This window comes from Apium graveolens, chromosome 8 (assembly GCF_009905375.1).
Source record: "Apium graveolens cultivar Ventura chromosome 8, ASM990537v1, whole genome shotgun sequence".
NCBI classification, from domain to species: Eukaryota; Viridiplantae; Streptophyta; class Magnoliopsida; order Apiales; family Apiaceae; genus Apium; species Apium graveolens.
In genome coordinates, this window is record NC_133654.1 from 220315496 (window position 1) to 220337492 (window position 21997).

The 21997-nt window shown below is 32.5% G+C and overlaps 1 protein-coding gene across 2 annotated transcripts; it reads right to left on the reverse strand.

The window, feature by feature from the left end:
- Positions 1-16589: 16589 nt before the first annotated feature.
- On the reverse strand, positions 16590-21795 carry LOC141676515 (uncharacterized). 2 transcript variants are annotated; one of them, XM_074482176.1, is made up of 10 exons: positions 21482-21795; positions 20898-21070; positions 19806-19900; positions 19546-19610; positions 19224-19267; positions 19021-19098; positions 18750-18903; positions 17398-17583; positions 16958-17017; positions 16590-16871 (listed from the first exon to the last, which is right to left on the reverse strand). In XM_074482176.1, exons 1-10 carry the CDS (start codon positions 21653-21655, stop codon positions 16761-16763), a joined length of 1140 nt encoding a protein of 379 aa, XP_074338277.1. In that variant the 5' UTR covers positions 21656-21795; the 3' UTR covers positions 16590-16760. The 2 variants fall into 2 exon arrangements, with proteins under 2 accessions (XP_074338277.1, XP_074338278.1); XM_074482177.1 differs by having other exon boundaries at positions 20898-21067; positions 21482-21794.
- Between the last annotated feature and the right edge of the window lie 202 nt (positions 21796-21997).

Here is a 21997-nt window from a genome sequence, read left to right on the forward strand (position 1 = left end):
GTCGCCATAGAGCTCCTAGTCGCCATAGAAGCAGACTGTCTACCTGGTCGCCATAGCTCCTAGTCACCATAGAAGTAGACTATCTGGTCGCCACAGAAGTGTCACCACAGAACTTGGTCGCTACAGAAGTGTCGCCACAGAAGAAGGCACAGAGGCTACCTGGTCGCCACAGAGCTTAGTCGTCATAGGAGAGTTATATTCATTGATTCATTTGCAGCAATTCAAGGATTTGTGTGGACACAGAAATGCCACTTGTCCAATTGAATTGATATAAGTCTACACTTTGAAGCAGAATTAAGAAGTTCTGAGTTATGTTCATCTTCTCTCTCACGAGAGGAGATGAAAACAAGAAACAAAGAGAATACAGAGAAGCTCCGGGCACATTGTTTATCCGTTTAACTTCTCACCGGGGTAACATTATAATGCCCGATTTAACTTTTGTATATTCATAGGGGTTTTATAATCGTTACCCGATAATTAAATTCTTAGATAAACAAAAGCTAGATCATTGTATAGGATTGGATTTGTAAATCTTTGTAGTAGCTAGGAACTTTATTGTTCTTAGATTGTAGCCGGTTAATTTATTTATCGGAGTGTAGCAACACCCTCGAGGATTTATATACGAATATATACTTCCCCGAATATCTTGTGTTCCTCGTTTTATCGTACCAAACAATATTCCTCTCAAGAACACGAAACCACTAACCGAGCACTTAATCTATATCCGCTAAAGATTCAAAAGAATTTTTAATTTAGTGATTATCATATTCAACCCCCCCTTCTACGATAATTCGGGACCTAACAACATTTTGAAAGACAATTCTGAATATGGGGGAAAATTTAACTCAAAGGTCTTTGAAGCAATTTTTCTGGGATAATCACTGGAAAGAACAGCCTATAAAGTGTATGTGACTATTCAAAAGAAGATTATGGAAAGCACATATGTGACCTTTAATGATGACAAGTGTCCAAGCTTGGAATGTCTTGATAATAAAGAAGCTGAATCCCTTACATTTGAAAACCTCAACATTGATAGAGATTCTGATGGAGAAGATGAAGTCAATGCACAACAAATGATGAATGAAGAGTCTACTGAACAGGGAAATCATGATAATGGAAGCTCATCTCAAACACATGATCTTGATGGCACAAACTCAGGGGGAGAAAGAGAAGAAGGATCTACCAGTCATACTAATAATGAAGAAAATAATGAAGACATAAGTCAACAAACTCACACTAGGAAATGGGATAGAAGTCACACAAACAATTATTGGTGATCCTACTGCTGGTGTGAGGACTAGAAGTGCAACTGCTAATGAGTGCCTACATGCATGTTTTCTGTCTCAAGAAGAACCTAAGAAAATTGATGAAGCTTTACTGGATCCTGACTGGATATCTGCCATGTAGGAAGAGCTGAATCAGTTTGAAAGAAGCAAAGTCTGGAAGTTAGTTCCTGTACCAAAGAACAGAACTATTATTGGAACAAAATGGGTGTTCAGGAACAAAATGGATGAAAATGGTATAGTCACCAAAAATAAAGCAAGGTTGGTTGCAAAAGGCTACTCACAAGAAGAAGGGATTGATTATGATGAAACTTTTGCTCCTGTTGCAAGACTTGAAGCTATAAGGAATTTTCTAGCATTTACTGCACATTCAAATTTTAAAGTGTATCAAATGGATATCAAAAGTACCTTTCTGAATGGTGAGCTAGAAGAAGAAGAAGTTTATGTGCAACAACCTCCTGGCTTTGAGGATTCAAAATTTCCCAACTTTGTGTATAAGTTACTCAAGGCTCTATATGGACTAAAACAGGCACCTAGAGCTTGGTATGACACATTATCAGATTTTCTATTGAAGCATGGTTTTACTAGAGGAACCATATACAAGACTCTCTTCTACAAGAAACATGGTGAAGATATGATTCTAGTTCAGATCTATGTAGATGATATTATCTTTGGTTCTACTAATAAGAAGTTGTGCCAAAGATTCTCCAAGCTTATGCAAAGTGAATATGAAATGAGTATGATGGGGGAACTAAGTTACTTCCTCGGACTTCAAGTTAGCCAAAGAAGTGATGGTATCTTCATCGGCCAAACTAAATATGTCAAGGATCTTTTGAAAAAGTTTGGAATGGTTGATTGTTCACCTGCATCTACACTTATGTTTACTACAACAAGGTTGGATGAAGATAAAAAGGGCAAGAGTGTAGATATCTCAAGCTACAGAGGGATGATTGTATTATTGCTTTACTTGACAACAAGTAGACCAGACATCATGTTTGCAATATGTCTATGTGCAAGATTTTAAGCCAATCCAAAATAATCATATTTGATGGTTGTAAAGAGGATTTTCAGATATTTGAAGGGAACTCCAAATTTAGGAGTATGGTATCCTAAGGGAACTGGTTTTGAAGCTATTGGATACACATATGCAAATTTTGCTGGATGCAGGGTTGACAGAAAGAGTACCAGTGGAAGCTGTCAATTTATTGGACAAAGATTTGTATCTTAGTACAGCAAGAAACAACAATCTGTATCAACTTTCACAGCAGAAGCTGAATATACAGCTGCAGGGAGTTGTTGTGCTCAAGTGCTTTGGATTAGAAATCAGCTAATGTATTATGACCTAGTGTTACACAAAATTCCTATCACGTGTGACAATACTAGTGCTATATCTATAGTAGCTAATCCAGTTAATTATTCTAGGACAAAGCACATTGATGTGAGGTACCATTTCATTAGAGAACATGCTACTAATGGTACCATTGAGCTCATTTTTGTACCAACAGAAAAACAACTAGCTGACATTTTTACTAAACCTTTGGATGAAGCAACTTTCACTAGACTTGTAGGTGAAATTGGAATGCTCAATTCTTCATCCTAAGGCAAGAACTCAGCAAATATTGTGCAGCAGATTAATCTCCAGTAAATCAAAATTAATTTGATGAAATTGGAAATTAACTTAAATATGAATTATAAATATTTCAAAAATCTCTGTATATTTGTCTTTCAGATTTAATTAACTTGGAATCTTTCAAATTCTGAGTGAACTGCTTAGCTATTAATTTACATCCTTAATATGTAAAATTAACTCAAAGCAGGATTACAATAACCAAAAGTATTTAGAAAACTGATTTCTCGATAAGTATTAATTGACTTCTCGACAAGTCACTTTAGGACTTCTCGAGTGAGTCCTCAATAAGTTAACTTACTGACTTCTCGAGTGACTTCTCGATAGGTTTAAAATGACTTATCGATAAGTCCTTGTAAAGTTCTCTAATAATGTTCATTCACAGAGTTGTCTACAAGTACAATCCTTTAACTTATCAATAACTCAGAACTGAGATAATTTAAATTGATAAATTATTTTAGTAAAATACTTTTGGAAAATGCATTCTAATTTTATTTTGAATTTATTCAAGTAAAAGTTAGAATTAATTCAGTCCACTTTTGGGGACAAACTAGGTATTTATTTGACATTTCGATAAGTCAAGTTTGAGTTCTCTATAAGAGTGATTTAAAATGACTTCTCGATATGTACTTCACTTCTCTAAATGACTTCTCGATAGACAAACTCCAAATGTCTATTTTTGAGTTCTCGACAAGTTATCTTCTTTTACTATAAATACCCAGACTTCTCGATTAATTTGAACTTGGAATTTTTTAAATTTTTTTTAAGAGAACTGATATTTATTACTTCATATCCTCAGTATATGAAGTTAAATATTAACAGATCAAAAGAAGTAAAAAGTATGAAAAATTGAACAAATTTAAATCATAAATTCTGTTCAGAAAAATACTTTTGACATACTTTGTCTCTAATTTCTCTGACTTATTGACACATTTACATACTCTTGTGATTTCTTATTTATGTGAAAATAGGTTAGTCCAATGTTGGTAGACTAGTACATTATTTGTGTTGTTTTGAGTATGCTGATGGTGGTTAAATTATTTGACCATATGCTGATAGGAGTAGCTATTTTTTTTGGAAGTACTTGTTTATTTGCATGGGGAACAGTTATTCTAAATAGTGAACTAATATTCTTGAGTACTTGCATGGGGAATAGTAACTAGTCATTTCTAACTGTCAAATGTGCTTATGTGATTATTACTCTTATTATCCGGGAAACTCAAGAGTCTATTGGTTTCTATTTTTACTCCCTCTATAAATTAAAATGCTTCACTCTTTATCATTCATCACTCTTCTATTCTCAACAAACATCTGATTTCAAACTCACCTCATGTTCATATCTCTCTCTCTCTCTCTCTCTCTCTCTCTCTCTCTCTCTGTCTCAAATGGATGCCCCGGTCTTTTACAGACTTAATCATGGAGCTTATCAGCCTGTTCATCATTTAGATGAAGATCAAATTTACTTTGATCCCTTCGGACTCCGTGTCCATCTCAGGGGGTTGTTTGTAGCCCCTTTGATATTCCAAGAGAGATCTTTGATGAACTCTCATGGGATGATCCACTCAGCATCCTTTTCTTTGAGATGGAAGTCTCTCTCGAGCAGGAGAGACGTGCAAGAGTAGCTGAGAAGCAACAACTTGCTGCTCTGGAGTTGCAGGAGAGAATCATTTCTCTTGCACACTCCATGTCCAGAGCTTATCAGCGCAGGGCAAGGAGGTTGGAGGCAGAGAAGAAGAAGTCCAAACTAGAGTAGTTAGGATTAGGATTTACTTGTTGAATCTATGTCTTAATATACTATATTTCTATTATTAATGAAAATCCAAATTCTTCTCTAAGCATTCTTTTGTTTGTGTAATGATTCCTATGTGCTTATACCTGTATTGAGTATTGTCTTCTCTGCAATAATGCTTGAACTAAAATATCTTAAAAAGGGGGTACATTTGTCTAACGGAACTTTAAAAAAAGGGGGTACATTTGTTCAATGCATTACAGGTTCAACACAACAGGGAATTCAGATAATCTATTCACAGGTATTAGTTCTAAAACTGCAGCTAAAACATTTCAAAACCAAACTGCAGTTCACCAAAGCACGACAACACAAACACAAACACAAACTCAAACACAATCCCACTCAGGTAACTCCCAAAAGGAACTTATTTTATAAAAGGAAAAAATCCCCAGAATGTTCTTCAGTTGTTTTGTTGTTTGAGAAAAAGAACTGGTATCACAAACATGGAAACTTATCGATTTTTCATGGATATCTCTAATGCATCGTCATGTGCAAAACAGTCCTCACAGACTGAAAGGTTTGAGGGTAGTACTCCTGAGGGGGAGCTACCTAAATCCTCTCCAATTCAATTGGAGGTTCCTCATTAAGGAACAACTCCCCTCATAACCCTAGCAGAAATTGCCTCTGTAGTTGAAGCTAGGAGTACAATTCCCCATGATCCTGTCATAGGGGAGGCAAGTTTAGCACATTCAAGTGCCAGTGTGTTGCAAGACACACAAGGGTTTGAGGCTGGTGCACATGATAGTAACCCAGTCAAATCCCCTTCAATTCAATTGGAGGTCCCCACTACAAGTGGAGGACAACACACTATCATAACCACAGAGTGTGAGTCAAACTGTGACCCCAGTCACAGATGCTTATGCACTCATTATTCTGGTGAAATGAGTATGATTAGCCCTATAAGGATTTCCCCTAATCATATGATCACAGATTAACTCTTCTCAGCCACCTCTTATTTCTGTAGGACAGACAACAATTGAGCCTTTCATGTGAGAATGTGAGAAAAGATTGAGAGAATCACAGAAAATAAGAGAGGCAGGATCCTTACTGGTAAAAGGAGAGGTAGATGAGTGTCTGGATTTAGCAATCCTTGTGAGGTTACTCTGACTCTTAAAAGTCATGAGGATAGTGTAGTGAGAAGTAGTGAGACTACTTATTCAAAAGAACAGAGATCTTAGGAATTTCCTATTCTATTCTACTTGATAAACTCATCACTACAGACTTCACTGAAGCTTGAAGTTGTTGATAGTGTTCTAAATGAACATTGACAAAAGCTTGAACAATGTGCATCTAGCTGGATCTTTCTTCCTGAAGATAATGTCAAAAAGGGGGAGAATATATCTAAATTCCAAAACAGCTTATGGATGTTGCCAGATAATAATATTCTTTTCTTGATAGGGGGAGAAGGAAGAATAAATCTAAATGCAACTCACAAAAGAAGATCAGATGGGAAAATTGGGTTCTTGGGTTCTGCATTTAGATAAAGTTTTGACATCATCAATCAGAACTTGTGCATAATTTCATAATGAACAAGTTGGGGGAGATTGTAATATATAATAGATGATGTCAAAGATTACTGGAGCTAATAATGTCATTAGCATCTATGATCTGAGTGGAAGATTAATGAATAGTTATTTTCAGTAATCAGTTAAGCTTGGGGCCAACCCTAAGTAAGTTGTATTATTATCTAAATTTGTATTATGTACTTGTAACACTTAAAGTCTGTAAAAAAAATACAAAGGAGCAGACTGGAGCCTTTTCCTAAAACAGTATCAAGCATAAGGATTCTATCTGGAAGAAGATCAAGACGATCATGCCACAGAAGAATTTTAAAGAAGCTTGGAGTTGAATAAATCTGTTTGGAGAAAAATATTCTAAGTCAAGATCTCTACAAGTCACATATTTAATGTTATAGAGAAGTCATTTGAGAACTCCAGAATGACTTATCGAGAAGTCACTCAAACTCCAGAGAGTACCGACGGATAAGCAATATCTACTCGACGGATGAGCTATATATCCACTTGATGGATGAATAATATCTACTCGATGGATAAGTATCCACCGGGAGTAGAGAAGTCAGGAAAGCTACTCGAGAACTCAAAAATATATCGACAAGTCATTCATTCACTAGAGAACTCAGAGTTATCGACAAGTCTATATCTATTCGAGAACTCAGAGATATCTACAAGTCAAGTGAAGTTATGAAGACTAGAGATCTCAATGAACTGTAGACCTCTACAAGCCAAACTCATAATGGAGAACTAGAGATCTCGATAAGCCTTTGTACTTATCGAGATATCAAGTGTTCAAATGAATCAAACTGGAGATCTCGAAGTATAGTCTCAAAGTACAGAATTGCAGATCAGTTTAATATCCAAGATAAACAATCAACAAACAATCCAACAGCTGGATTGACAAGTCTACAAAAAGCAGCTTGAAGTGTGTGCAAGATCAATGGCAAAGATTAACTGACAGAGGAAGATTAAAGTAAACACGGGATACTAAAGATATGCAAAGCCAGAAATGGAAGATTTGTTTTTCTATAAATAGAAATGACAAGTGACAATTTAAAAAAGCTAATAGCATGTTTATTACCCACTGTATAAACCAGCAGTTAACTGGGCTATAAAGTTAACACTGGTCCTATAGTTAGATGTAACAATTTAGATCAAAATTCTTGTAACACTCTCGAGAAGAAGCTGAGTTTTTTAACTTCGAAGAGCTTAGAAATTTTGTAGCAAAACATCTTAATTTTTAATACAAAAATTAAGTGAGTTGAAGATCTATGTTCTTTATTTTGTGCAAGTTTAATTTCTGCATGAACACTTTTCTATACAAGATTTAATTTACTTTGTTCAACCATTATCTTTCAAGAAAAGCCTAAAATCAGAAAAACACATTCACCTCCACCCCCCTCTGTGTGTGATTCATTACCTAACAATATGTTCTGCAATGTTCAACTTGTCAAATGTATGAGATTTGCAAGATATTTATTAAAGTAGTGATATTTGTATAACATGATTCACATTAGAATACGTTTTACAAATTTTTTTATACTATTTTACTTGCAGAACATATATGGACTCTCGTACTGAACTAAAAACAAGGACTCAATTGAACTTAACTTATATATATAAAAGAAACTTGAAAAATTATAGAATTTAATATTTTGAAGAAAAAAAATAAAATTAGCAATAATAAATTTACAAAAAAAATATTTAGTGTTGGAAAATATGGTACACCTATTTTAAATTATTTGAAAAAAGGTTAAAACTATAATATATTGTACTATTTGATTTAATCCATGTTATGCTATCTAAATAAAAAAAATTAATATTAGTCGATATTTTGAAAGGATTAACAAGTTCAACTAATATTTAAAAAAAATCATCAAATTAAAAATAGTTAATTTTAGAAAAATAATATACAATGTTATCAAGTTACTATGAAAAGAAATATTAGAATCATAAGTGAAAGAAACTTTAGAATGATTTGAATGATGATATTAGTACAAATTTATCCTCAGATTCTTAAAAAAAACTTCTGAATATCAGTAGTTAGTCTTGACGGTATATGAATTATTTGTATGTCACATCTATGACTGATGCTCTATTGAGTAAAAATAGATATTGTTTGATTTTCGGTGCTACTACGACTACGATATATAAATAATCGTAATTTATTTATTAGATAATTATAATTTTTGAATAATCATAAATACATGTTATTTGAGTAATTTACTAAATAATAATTAAATATATACATGACCAAGATATCTAGCATATAAATAAATGTGACCACCATAATTTACTCAAATAAATAATAATTTACATACATAAACACACATGTGACTAATTCTTATCAATATTAAAAAATTCAATTTTGATGGTGTATTTCAGAATTATTTATATATATACTAGAAAAAAAATAGCAAAAGTCTTTTATGTTCTGAAAATAAGAATGATTAATTAAATTTAAGTTTTTTTCAATGTGTTAAAAACTAAATAGATTATGTCAATTTTAATTTATGAATTGACAATAATCTGACATCTTATAAAATTAACTTTGTATAATAGAGAGGATTAAAAGCTAAATACACGGCTGAGATCAACTTTAGTTAATGAATTAAGACATTAACAATGATATTAAATCAACATAAATGTTGAATTAAAAAAATAACATTTTTCTTAAAAAATAAACTTTAATTGAAGTGTAAATTCTACTTTGTTGAATATTACGATTGCGGGTATTGTTCACTGTAATTATGCATTACTAATCCTTTTAAATTAAGCAAGATAACTGTAAATTAGTAATGACTTTAGTAATAAAATATTTAATTACTCCTGGTTTATTTGACCAAAACTCAAAAAAATTACTCGACTCTGCAATATACATATATGTTAATTTTTAATTTCTTTTTATAAACATATTGACAATATTTGATGGATTAACTACAATCTTTTTCTTTTACACGTATAGTGACCACCCTGCTTGTATTTATTTAGTAAATACAAATTACACGATATAGATAAGAAAATATGTATTATGATTAATGAGATATATTAAAAACGTTATGAACGTTCTTAATGTTTTACATGAAAATCATACACTGATAGATACTCAATTTGTATTTGATATGTTTTAGACGTTATACAATATTTATCAATAAGAAAAAAATCAAGAATTTTACTAATATAATTGTATGATGTACAAAAAAAATCTTGAAAATGACATGTGTCTCGCATGGGTTATTATGCTAGTTATTATACTATAATGACTGAAATTGGGTAATATGTCTTTTTTGGTTGGTTTGGTTATCCCCATTTTCAGTCGTCGGATCTTTTTAATCAAGTGATCATGACCGTTAGATTCAAATACTAAAATAATACACAATATTCAAACTCTCGGGTTTAAACTCCGCCAATAACAAATATTTATATTATTATTTATACACTACTAAAACTTCCAGGTTCGAAACCCCCCAACAACAAATATTTATATTATTATTCATACGCTATCCAAGATTCAGGTTCGAATTCCGCCGGCAACAGATATTTATATTATTATTTATAAATATACTAATACGATAATAATCCAAAAAAATTATTATAATTTTAAATAATATATAAATATTAATAAATATCCGTGAATCGCACGCTTGTAAATCTAATCTATACTATACTATAATAACCGAAATGGGGTATAATTTGTAGTTTGGTTAACCCCTCATTTTGGTTATCCCTTTCCATCACGACCGTCAGATCTTCTTCATCAAATAATAAGAGTCGTCAGATTTAAATACTAAAAATACACTCCACAAGTTCTCATATTCGAATCCCGTCAACAACAAACATTTATATTATTATTATAAAAATATATATAAGTTCTCAGGTTCGAATCACGTTAACAAGGAATATTTATATTATTATTTATAAAGATACATATAAGTTTTGAGGTTCGAATCTCAACAACAACAAATATTTACCTTAATATTTATGAATAAGATCTCATCAATGATATAATAATTATACTTAACTTGAAATTATACAGAATAAAAGCATAATAATATAATCATTATTTAGTATTATTTTTATAAAATTTTAATAAAAATATATAAAATAAAAATAAAAATATAAAAAAATATTAATTAAGACTCGTGCATCGTACGGGGCGTAAGCTAGTAGTCTTAAAAGTCAAAACTTTGATAATTGTTCGGTATTGTAGATTGTACTAAAATTTGTTCATGAAGACGGTCTTTCCTACGGCGGACATCGTGTATTAAGCACCATAATCTCGCAGACATTCTTCACGTGCCAATCTTTTTATATTTTCTTCATTGTTAAAAGTTTAAAAATATCTCTAGCATTTAACATAATGAAGTGTGTTTATATATGACAGAAAGCAAGTAGCTAAACCGGAGTTTAAGCTGATAATTGAACTTCCCCAAAACCCGTAAAGGAAATAAACGCAAGGCTTTATCGTTGTTGTTAAACAAGTAATATAAATTTAGAAGCTAGTGTACATCCCTTTTCATTTGTCCACATTCACAGATTCTCTCCTTTCTACCTGTTTTCTCACCCATTCTTTTCTACCCCAGAACCATGATTTTTTTCTACTAAAACTCACAAGGGTTGTGCAAATGCATGTATAAATTTGTGTGTTGTGTGCTAAAACCACATAGTAAAACTGTTTGTGTGTCAGGTTGGTTATGTAAGACTTTTGGGTTATGAAAGAAGAGTAAGATTTTCCTTGAATAATAGAGGAGACTAGTGTATTAATTTAGTTAGTAAGTAAATAATAAGGCAGGTGGCCCAAGTGTACCAAAGTTGGACTCTTTTCCACTTTTTTCCACCTACCTATACAATTCTGATTTCAAATTTGAACATCATTCACCTCCCTCCATTGACTCCACAAGTATGAAAACAATTTTTTACATTGCCAAAAAAAAACTATATTAATTATAGAAGAGCAGGATGCAATAAAATAACTCAACTCCATTCGGATTCATTGCGAAATTTGTTTTTTGTGAAGAAGAATTAATTCAATAATTTATTTTTAAAAAATAAATTCAATAATAAAAAATCATATAACATATATAAATACAATCGAGTATGACAATTATAAAACAAATCAAATTATTGATTATTCTCTTCTTCGTGAATATAAATCAAATCATTTGTTGAGGTTGATAGATGTACATATACCCGATTCGTCACAATCCGTTCGAGTTATCTATCATTTATACGGTTTCATAAAAAAATTCATCACTAAATTAAAATTTTGTAAATCTCGAGAAATTAAAATCCCAAACATTAGAAACCACACCAAAATATAAAAAACACACCAAACTCCTGATGTTTAAAGAATATAAATTTAAATATTAAAAAAACTCCCTGCAATAATTGGCTCAGTTGATTTAAAAAAGGATAATTATATTATTGATCACAGATTCGACTCTCACGGGAGTAGAATTTATGATTATGGCTCATGAACCAAAGATTATCGTTTTAGTGTGGTTTATCTTGATTCACGTAATTTACAAGTTATTGCATGGGGTTTACCCAATACACACCTGAAGAGTAGTGACTCGGAATTTTCAACGATAAAAAATATATTATTAAAACTAAAAAAAGTGTAAATATCTTTTAATTTGAAACGAAGAAAACATGAGGATTCGTGTCTTCATAAATTGGTTGTCAGTATCCGAATTCCGAAAACAGGCACGGCCTGATCAAAATTTTGAGAAATTGGGATGTACGGTATAAAAATGTTTTTTGAGGAGGGAAATATATCACCGGGTCATGGTAACAGTGCAAGTAGACCCGACAATTTTGGCCACGACACGACTTACACGACACGAAATGACACGAAAATTTAATGTTTGTATTTGTATTTTTAGTACACGACACGAAAGTACACGGTCGAGATTTAGTGTCGGTTTTGTGTTTATCCTTCAAGTACACGACACGAAGTATATGACATAAATAAATATTATAATTAAATTTTAATATTTTTTATAAATATATGTAGAATTATAATAAATGTATGCATATTTATTTTTAAAATATGATTTGATTTCATTATATTGTATAGATATGAGATCTAAATATATATTTTTCATATATTTTATAATTTTTTTATCTAAAAATCTTATATTTTAATTTATATTAATATTAAATTTAATATATATTAATATTCAATTAACACGACACGAAACAACACGAAACGAAAGTACACGAACACGAATATACACGAACGCTAAACATGTCGGTATTGTGTTTGACCTTCAAGTATACGAAACACGAAAATACACGACACGAAAGTATACGACACGAACGAATTGTCAGGTCTAAGTGCAAGTGGATAAATATCTGGTTAATATTTTATAAAATTTACAAATTACAAGTGCAGTACCTTTGAATCCACTTATATTGGGAAGTAACTATCACTATCAACTTTAAACCTAATTAATTTTTGGACTTGGACACGGAGACAACTTGAGAAGCAATGCACAAGTCTTATTTTAACGTTGTAAGATTAGGGGGGAAGAGGCAAAATTGGATGATGAGATTAAAAGTTGTTTTTTCTTAATAAAAAGTAACCGTTGTTAAGAGATCTATATCTTTATTGTCTAAATCCAACAAGTCTTGAGTTTGTTACAAGTGAGTTGACAAAGTGTTCATGGATCACGCATGTATACGGGGGCCCATCTTGTAATTGATCTTGGCCCCAATTTCATTTACATAATTCATGACCCTCCTTGTTACCCCCTATTTTCAAATCATGTATCATAGTGTCTGTCTCTTGTGGTTATGATTTACGAGACTTATATATTCTGTATTTTATTCTGCATTTATCTAATTAGTTTTATAGATTAACTAATTAAATTAATTTGTATTTTCAAAATGTTTTATTATTGAAGAACATTTATCTAATTAGTTTTATAGATTAACTAATTAAATTAATTTGTATTTTCAAAATGTTTTATTATTGAAGAACATTTAACAGAACTTAAAAGATTGGGTTAATGAACCCTTCTTGAATCTTAAAAAATAATAATGATACCGGTAAAAAGAATATCTAAATTCTTTTATATAAGAAAATTCATGTATAAGAGTCGAAAATGGCCGTAAATGAAGAAGGTAAGATCTTGACCACTGCATCAATTTTTTTTCACAAGAAATTAAAATTTTCGAAAAATGGGTGGGGAAAACGTCTTGCAAAAACAAAGGTACCTAGCCAAAAAGGCAAACGATGTAATTCGTGCTGGCGCATCAATGTTTAATTCTGAAATTTCATCATGTATTCAAAATCTATGTCGTCAATTGTTAATTTCGGACTAATTCCGAACATAGATTGGGCTGTATTAGCTTGCAAGAAGCCCTTCCTAGGAAACAGGCCGAGGCTGGACCAGGTACAGTCCACTAGCTAAGCAAGTAAGCCCAATCACTCTAAACCCTTTACTCACCCTTTAAGAGCATATGCAGTTATGCACCCATAAAATATTCATGAATTCAATTCATGGAATTAATTCAATTCATCGTTACTATTCTATCAATTATTTTGGTTTGAATATCGGCCCCTAATTGGATCAATAGATCGTGGAGTCAAGAAACACATAATTGTAGCTATTGGATAGAAACCAATTGGTATCCATTTTTCTAAATATATATGAATCACAAAAAAATATTAAAGAAAATATTAGGATGAAAATTTTAGTATGACAAATGAAAATTGAGGGCTGCTATTTATAAGCCAAAAAATCTAATCGTTGTTTAAAAATAAATATAGTTGTTGGAATGTATGTACGTACCTTAGGAAAAACAAAGTAAAACAAAGGAAAATAATTTTATTTTGTGGGTTACACCGATTGATGGACATGGACAAGTTCATGAAAAATTCATGGACCAATTCATGAACCGATGGAGGGGTAAAAATTAATAAAGGGGTGAAAATTAATAGAGTGAAAAAGAGACTAGTGCATACAATTTTATTAAATTAAAATAAATAATGCTCATGAATCAACTTTTTATTGAACCCATGAATCAACTTTTTTATTGAACCGGTGCATAATCTCTAAGTGTCAACAAATACAGTCCACTAGCTTGAACTTTTCTCATTAAATCGGATTCTTGAATTAAAATAAAAAAAATGTTTTTAGAATCGATATATTGAGATTTGAGAATATGATAGAAGGTTGGCTTGATAAAACTAGGTAAATAAGAAAATGGCAACTTGAATGCGTTTAATTAATTATGTATCTAAAACTTGTGAATGCATTACAAGTTTTTACCAACCTTTGACCTTTCCTTCCTGCTGCTCTTGGAGCTAGCCGATCACACTCACATTAGTAGTCCGGTTTAATGTAAAGAAACTTTCAAATTAGTAGCCCATAAATTTTGTGATTATCAAGTGTGTCATTTTTTCATACGTCATTTGCCTTTGACTCTTTGTAATACATATGCAAAGCCATCAAATTTCACCTACATTAAAAAACAATAACTCAATAAGGTAGTAAAACCCAACACATATAGCTTCAAGTACAAGGGAGATTATATACTAAACATAAGCTCAAATAGAAAACATCTAGAGGCTTATTGTAGTGTATAAACAAATGGTTACTGGTGATTAAGTGTCTTCTTCTGCTTGATGGAGATAAAACATAAGTTTGTCTGAGAGTGACACTGCAACAACACAAAGTTTAAAAATTGTGAAATATCAATGCCTGGTATTAAAAGGAATGCAAAAGGCTTATAAGAACTCTGACCTAAACTTCACCCTTGTCTAAGCAAACCTCAGTAGTGTCCTCTCTTTAACCATTTTATTTACTCAATTTACATGCCATGATCAGCCTCAACACTTCTTCTCCAGATGGGATGGCTGCGATCCCTCTTTTGTCCATTAAAGAAGCTCTGGATTCGTCTACGTTCCGCTCACAAGAAGAGTATGTATCTCAAATCACTCTCACTCTATATATCTATTCTTAAACAATAACAGAACACATCTCTTCTGTATCTAAAAACAAGAAGATTTTTAACTAAACTTATGAATTTCTTTGGCAATTCTCAGGTAAAGGGATACACATTCTGTACGAGGATGTAAAGTCCTGCTCTTACGAAGACGTGCATGTGCTTTGGTCCATACTCATGGAGTCGCATACACCTGATTTGCCACCAATTGTTACATAAACACAGAATCACCAAAGTATAAAGTTCTGTCATGTAAACAAGTCTTGTAAATATCAATTTTTCAATGAGGGTTTCGGGTTTTCTTATGATCCTTTGATATCCTACTTTCAAGGTGCTGCTTTATTTGGAAATTCTCTGACTTAAAAAAGTTCGGCCACAGAGGTGAATATTGCATGTTGTGTGCGCTTGCTTCGCTTTGCATAATATGTATCATACAGGGAGAAATAATCGAAATTTAACACGCCAAATTAATCCCCTGTATTATGATGTTTCTTTCTTCTGTTGTTCACTCTTTCTCAAGCAGTTGTTGGGGGCGGGGGATACTGAGAGTGATAAAGTGAGGTGACTTGTGAAAACTATTGAATTGAGATTATAGATACCAACAAAAAAAGGTTTCTCATCACACTACTATTATGCAGTCATAAGCTTGATTATAAATGTAATTCTGTAAATATAATAATGCAGCTTATCAAGACAATTCAACAATTAGGATTCAAAACATCACAAGGAAGTTGATGTAAACATCTGCACCAATATTGAAGACACATATGGTTTGACTCAGAGAAAACTACTAAATTGACTTGATTGATTACCGACAAGAATACAACTTATATTATGCAACAGTTATAAACTTAAACCAGCTCTGTTCATGATGCAGCTTGTCAATTTGGCAAATAAGAATTCAATAAACACCTAAATGGTAATTTCTTCACCAATATCAGAAACGTGTACTGCACTTAATATCTGCAGGAGTAGTGCCAGGTGCCACAAATGACATGACACAAATTTTGATTTTTGGGAGCACCACATGTGGTGTGTACACACGGAATCCCATATTATTCTTAGGAAAGTTACCAATTACGCACACGACACCTAAGCTTTTGGGATCTCCAGCGTTTTCCTATCTGCATACAATTATATAATTCGACAATGACCTCAACACATTTGTTACATTCAAGGTTATAGGCCAAATGGCCCAAACCTACAGTTATTAAGATAAGAGGACCTCAAGGTTATTAAAAGGCACTGGTGACTGAATGTCTCAACATAATCATGAAGTGTTTGCTAAAGCCCAATTCTGAAGTTTTGAAATGTAAGAGAAAGTTGTTACTACTGCAAGAATGTTAGAATCATGTTTCCGGAAAAATGAGCCAAGAGACAAAGAATATATACTTTCTGGGACGAAAAGAAAAGGTGAAAAGGAACATAAATATTTAAAATATTATTGATTTCCCCTGTTTCACACAAGAAAATGATAATGTTGGACTTATTAGTTCATAAGATAGTTAAAGAGGTTTACAAGACCTCAAAAACAAAAAAATTGCATTAACTTTCCTCCCAGATTAATTAGCTTGAGAAGAAAAATGATTGTATCACAAAGCTGAAGATGAGAGGCACCCGGTCACACTCGGAAGCCAGTCTTTAAAGTATGCCTCGCTGTCTGTCTCTGCGTGAGACAATGCACTAAGAGGGGAAACAGTGATCTGAAATGAGAAATGCATGTTACATTAGTCTTTATTTTTCTCTTTGTTTCAGATGGTTTACCAAGTAAATTATAATAATTACATACATATCCTTCTCGAAGGGAGTGGTAGTCTGTATCTTTTTCTCCAATCTCAATTCCTACAATCTGAGAAAGCAATGAGTAGAATGTTAACTGTTAAGTAGAACATGTAAAACAAAAACAAGGATGCTTAGCAAGCTACAAAACCCAGAAAACACTGCACTTTCAAGAAGCAGCACTGGAGAGACTATGTTTTCCTAGTTTTTTCTTGTACTGCGGGATGGTATTCCACATATTTTTTTAGGAAAGTAAATAATTTGATATCATTTTAGCAATTTTAAAAATGTTATACATTGCACAAGGAAAAATATACTTGCATCAAAATCACATGATAAGAAGTCAAGAATAATCATAACAATTATACATCGAAAGAGTAATTTCTTAGGAGGAAAGATGTAACAACGATATAGGGAAAGGAAAGGGATTTTAAGAGACGGATATCTTACTTCTCGCATAAAAAGGAGACTATCCTGAGACTCTTGTGATACTTCTGCAGCATTCTTTTCCATATCTTCTAAATGATTTGTTTCCATTGTCATTGTCGATAATATTTTTCCAATTTGTTCTTCAGAAGTAATTTTCTTCCATCTCATTTTGATGATACTCTTGCCCTGTTTTGTCAATTTATATCCCTGTGAAAGGAGCAAAACAATTTGATTACTACAACCACAACTGAAGTTGAGCTACATGTTATGTACTTTACTATATTGTCACCGTGATAACGCAACTTCACAACATGCCTTAATTTTAGATTGTAGTTGCTATAGTAATGGCTCTTTTTGTTGATAACACACTATACTATCATGTTCTACATGCATGCATACTTGCAGTCTTGCACATATCAACATACTCATAAAACAAATGCAGTCAATCTTTTAGCTTTTGGTTGGTTCATCCGTCTTTCAATCTGTAAAATATTATGAATACTTAAAACTAAGGACAGAAATTTTATTAATTTATGATTGAAAAGTATCTCATGTAGAATCCTTAAATTCTTATGCTTATGGAAAAAATTACAGTCATTTGTTCTTTATGTAGGTAGAAAATATGCTACTTCTTGAAGTGTAAATTAGCTTATTTAATTCAAAATCTTATAAACAAATTAGTGAGTCGTCCATGCGTAAGCTAAAAACAAAGGAATTTTTTATGAACTTTCAGTTCAACTACGAAGCAAAATGCAGAAATTACATTCATCCCTAAATCAATAAAGTAAATTAACTAATATGTGGCGTGACCGTTAGAATATGCTTATGTGGCAGGCATCTGTACTATAATGATACGCGACTCCTATTAAAATTAACAGTGAGTAAAAGCCTTTTAGTTGAGTTAAATCTAGACCTATTTGAACTGTAGGCTTCTACCAATACTACGGCTACTCTCCTTCTCTTTAGTCTTCACAATCATATGCAATTTGTCTATACAAATACCCGTCAAGCCAATATTATTTATAATTATGTAGCAAACTGATTGATAGATTATCATAGTGTAAGCTGAAAACCTAAATCACAATATGGTAAGCAGGTGAATTAAATTTAAGAATGGCATTTTTTTTGTTAGGTAATATTTGTGTGCAGGTTTTCGCTATTGGCAACAAGTAATTTAAATTAAAGAGTATACCATTGACAAATAGAAGAGATGACTAAATAAGCCGAAGTTAAGCATTAATCTTGATTAATGCAGTATATTAACAGTATATGCAGTAGATAAGGATTTCTAAGCTGTTGCTTCTTAGTTAATCTTCTGCTCTCAGTTTATTCATTTAAAGACATAATTTTTACTAAAGCTATGTAAACCTCACCTTATGATTCAAAACATCTGTAGGCAGATCTATATTCAAAAAGCATTTCTGAGGGTATATTTTCTTCCTGACATCTGCCATAACTGCATTTATAATGGGTAAGCAAGCCTCAGCAGCAAGTTTGAAGTCCTTAACAGTACTCTTACTCCCGACCCTTGCAGTAAACAACACAAAAATATTTAGAAGAAGGCTTGATCCAGAAGTATTTGTATTATATTGATTGAGAAGATGATTGCAAGCGATACATAGTGCATAAAAATTGTTTCCCTACCAGTCATATGATATGGACATAGCAGGTACACCTTCTAAAAAGGCCTCTCGAGCACCTGCAACTGTTCCTGAATACAATCTGTCATTCCATTAAGAAATGTAGTTAATTGTGCTATACCATCTTTGAAAGAAGAACAAAGATCAACAACTGCATATGCAGTAACTATATTGAAGCCAGAAATGATTGAGAGAGATGATACTAACATGTGGTAACCACAGTTGCTACCCTTATTTATGCCACTGATTACCTAGGCAAAAGATAAAGAGAGTAAGCATAATGCAGAGAAGCAAGTATGCTGCATGCACAAAAAACGTTTGTCACGCATAATGAACCAGTTACTTGAATATTGTTGTTAGTTAGAAGGCCGAATGCAGACAGCTTGAGTTGTACAAATAATTTAAATCTTGAATTTGCATTGACGTTAGCGACCAGTTACAGTTTAAGCATGGACACAATGTACATTTAGCTTCTACATGAATCACAGGATGTCAAATATGTACTACACAATCAATTAAAGCTAGTTACCAAATCAGGAACTTCAGGAAAAAGGGCTTTAGAGATTCCTAAAGAAGCGCAGTCTGCTGGAGTTCCTGAAATGTGTTCATAGCAATCAACAAATGAAAATAAAATAAAATAAAATCCCGTGATAAGTAATTGTTAATATAATTTAGTATAAAATTTATCTTCAATTTTCATTTGTGTTCGCCATTATTAAATGTTGCTCTAAAGAAAATGAATGATCATATCTACTAGACTAGTGAGTAAAAGGATAAGTGATAACAAACCAGGAACTGCAAAGGCTGTTGCTCCTGCAATTTCTACTTGTTTCACCTGGAGAGGATTCTGCCAAGTAATACTATGACCAACACCTGACTTTTCCCTGTAAAAGAAAACACCGTCATTAATCATCTCTCTCTCTCTCTCTCTCTCTCTCTCTCTCTCTCTCTCTCTCTCTTCTCTTTTTCTTTTTTTTTTCTTTTTCTTTTTTTGTGAAAATACAGAAGGCATTGCATTCGGAATGCCCGAAGGATTGGGTCAGTACTGACTCTAGCAAGAACTTTTAGACAACATGGTTGTGTGATCTTTCCTGGACGACTAAGCACAAACTATTTGAAAAAACATAAATTGTTCTTTGTACAATTTTAAGCTCCAAAATCTGCACTTTTTAATTTAATAAAATTGAAAAAAAGAGAGTATTTAAATGCATTTTGAATGTACGGATTACAGATGTCGTATTTTTCTTTTGAAACACAATATTGTATACCTGTAACCATAGCAGGAACCGGAACTTTAAAACCGTCAGGATTAAATTTTCCATTTTTTCAAGTATTTCCGAAATTATTCGAATTAAGTTTCACTTATTTCAAGCATCATGTTGGGGCTAAAAAAGTTCTAATAATTTTCATAAATTAGCCCGGACTGGGAGTCAAAAGTCGCTATAGTTCTAAACAAGTTTGGATTTGGGAAGGGGCATTCCTGCACATGGATGGCATGTATCTCCTTGAACAAACTTTGTTAGTCTTTTAGGGATGAAATTTATACAAAATATAGAGGTGCTCCCACAAAAATTGTAAATCAGATGAGTGCCTCCCCAAAAATTAATTTGACATCTCCCTGTAAGGATATTTCACAATTCACATCCCGGCTGATTATAAATCTTAACTTCGAATTTAGTTCAAAATCTACTTTCGAATTTCTATTAAGCACTTACATCAAAAGGACAAAGAATACTCTATATAGTTTGCATTAAGCTACAACATCTTTATTCTATAGATAGATATATCAAGCATCAGAAGAATGTGTTTGTGTGTGCGCCAGCATGTATGTGTAGTACACACAAAGACTTGATATGTGTGTATGAATGAAAGTTAACATACGTTTCAGGAGCACACACAAAGACTTGATATCGATTTGTGGAGACGAGGAGTCGAACCAGAGAAAGCAAACCAGGGCCTTGAAAACCGTCATCATTTGTAATCATGATCGTCGGCTTATTCTTCTCCATTTGTCCGCCAAGAATTCCCGAGATACTACTCATGTGTACGGGCTGCTACAGAAAATTCCCGCTCGTTTTAAACTTGAGTAAAAGTAAGGAATTTAGACACTCTGCTTTAAGTTAAACAGAACTTGTTTAACAGCTAGAGAAAAGTCAAAAAGGTTTAACTTAAGTGTTTAAAAGAAGGACTAAGATCCCACATTCGACTATATTTGACCAATCCGGCAATCCAAAATCATGTCATCTCTGATATACATTAAAAATGTAGTCTAATTTAACATACATTGAGGATATAATTGATTCTACCTACAAGTTACAACATTTTTCACAAGGGGAATAATAATGAAATTTCAATATTAAAAAAATATTAGAATCTCATCCCCATTTTCGTTAATCCGGTTGAAATCCCACGATTCAAACAACCCATAAACGTAAATTGATGCAATAAAGAAAGAGCGGAGATACCTTATTCTTGGAATAAAATTTGGCGGTCCGTTGAATAGCACATCTTCTAGGGGAGGAAGAAATGAGAGAAGTGAAGCTACATGTACTATTAGTAGAGTTGACAGCAACAGAAAAACAGAGCTGCTTCGTAGTATAACTAGAGACTGAAGAAGAAAAAAATGATGCTGCTGTCATTATATTGATTGTTGTGTGCGTTACGAGGTATGTGAATCAGCAGCAGCAGCAGGTGCACTCCTGCCGCCCTTGTCTTGTTTTTGCAACTCTTGTTTGTCCTCCTGCTCTTCTTCTTATATAAATCTTCTTTTCAGGAAAAAAGATGCCGGTAAAGAATATGAATATCCGGAATTATTTTTTCCCAATTTAATTGCGCTCAGCTGCTTGGGAATCAGAATTGATATCGATTTAAGATTAATTAAAAATTAAAAAATTAATCTGAAGAATTTATAGGAATAAACCTCGAATATAGTTTTAATATTTAAATATTATTTATTATATAATTATAATAATATTAGTTAT

Excerpts from the sequence above, each read along its gene's own strand:
- LOC141676515 (XM_074482176.1), bottom strand. The coding sequence starts at position 21,655 with ATGACAGCAGCATCATTTTTTTCTTCTTCAGTCTCTAGTTATACTACG. Across the intron at positions 17,584-18,749 it reads CAGATGTTTTGAATCATAAG|GGATATAAATTGACAAAACA; the intron begins GTGAGGTTTACA and ends CTCCTTTCACAG. Across the intron at positions 17,018-17,397 it reads GTCTCCTTTTTATGCGAGAA|ATTGTAGGAATTGAGATTGG; the intron begins GTAAGATATCCG and ends TTGCTTTCTCAG.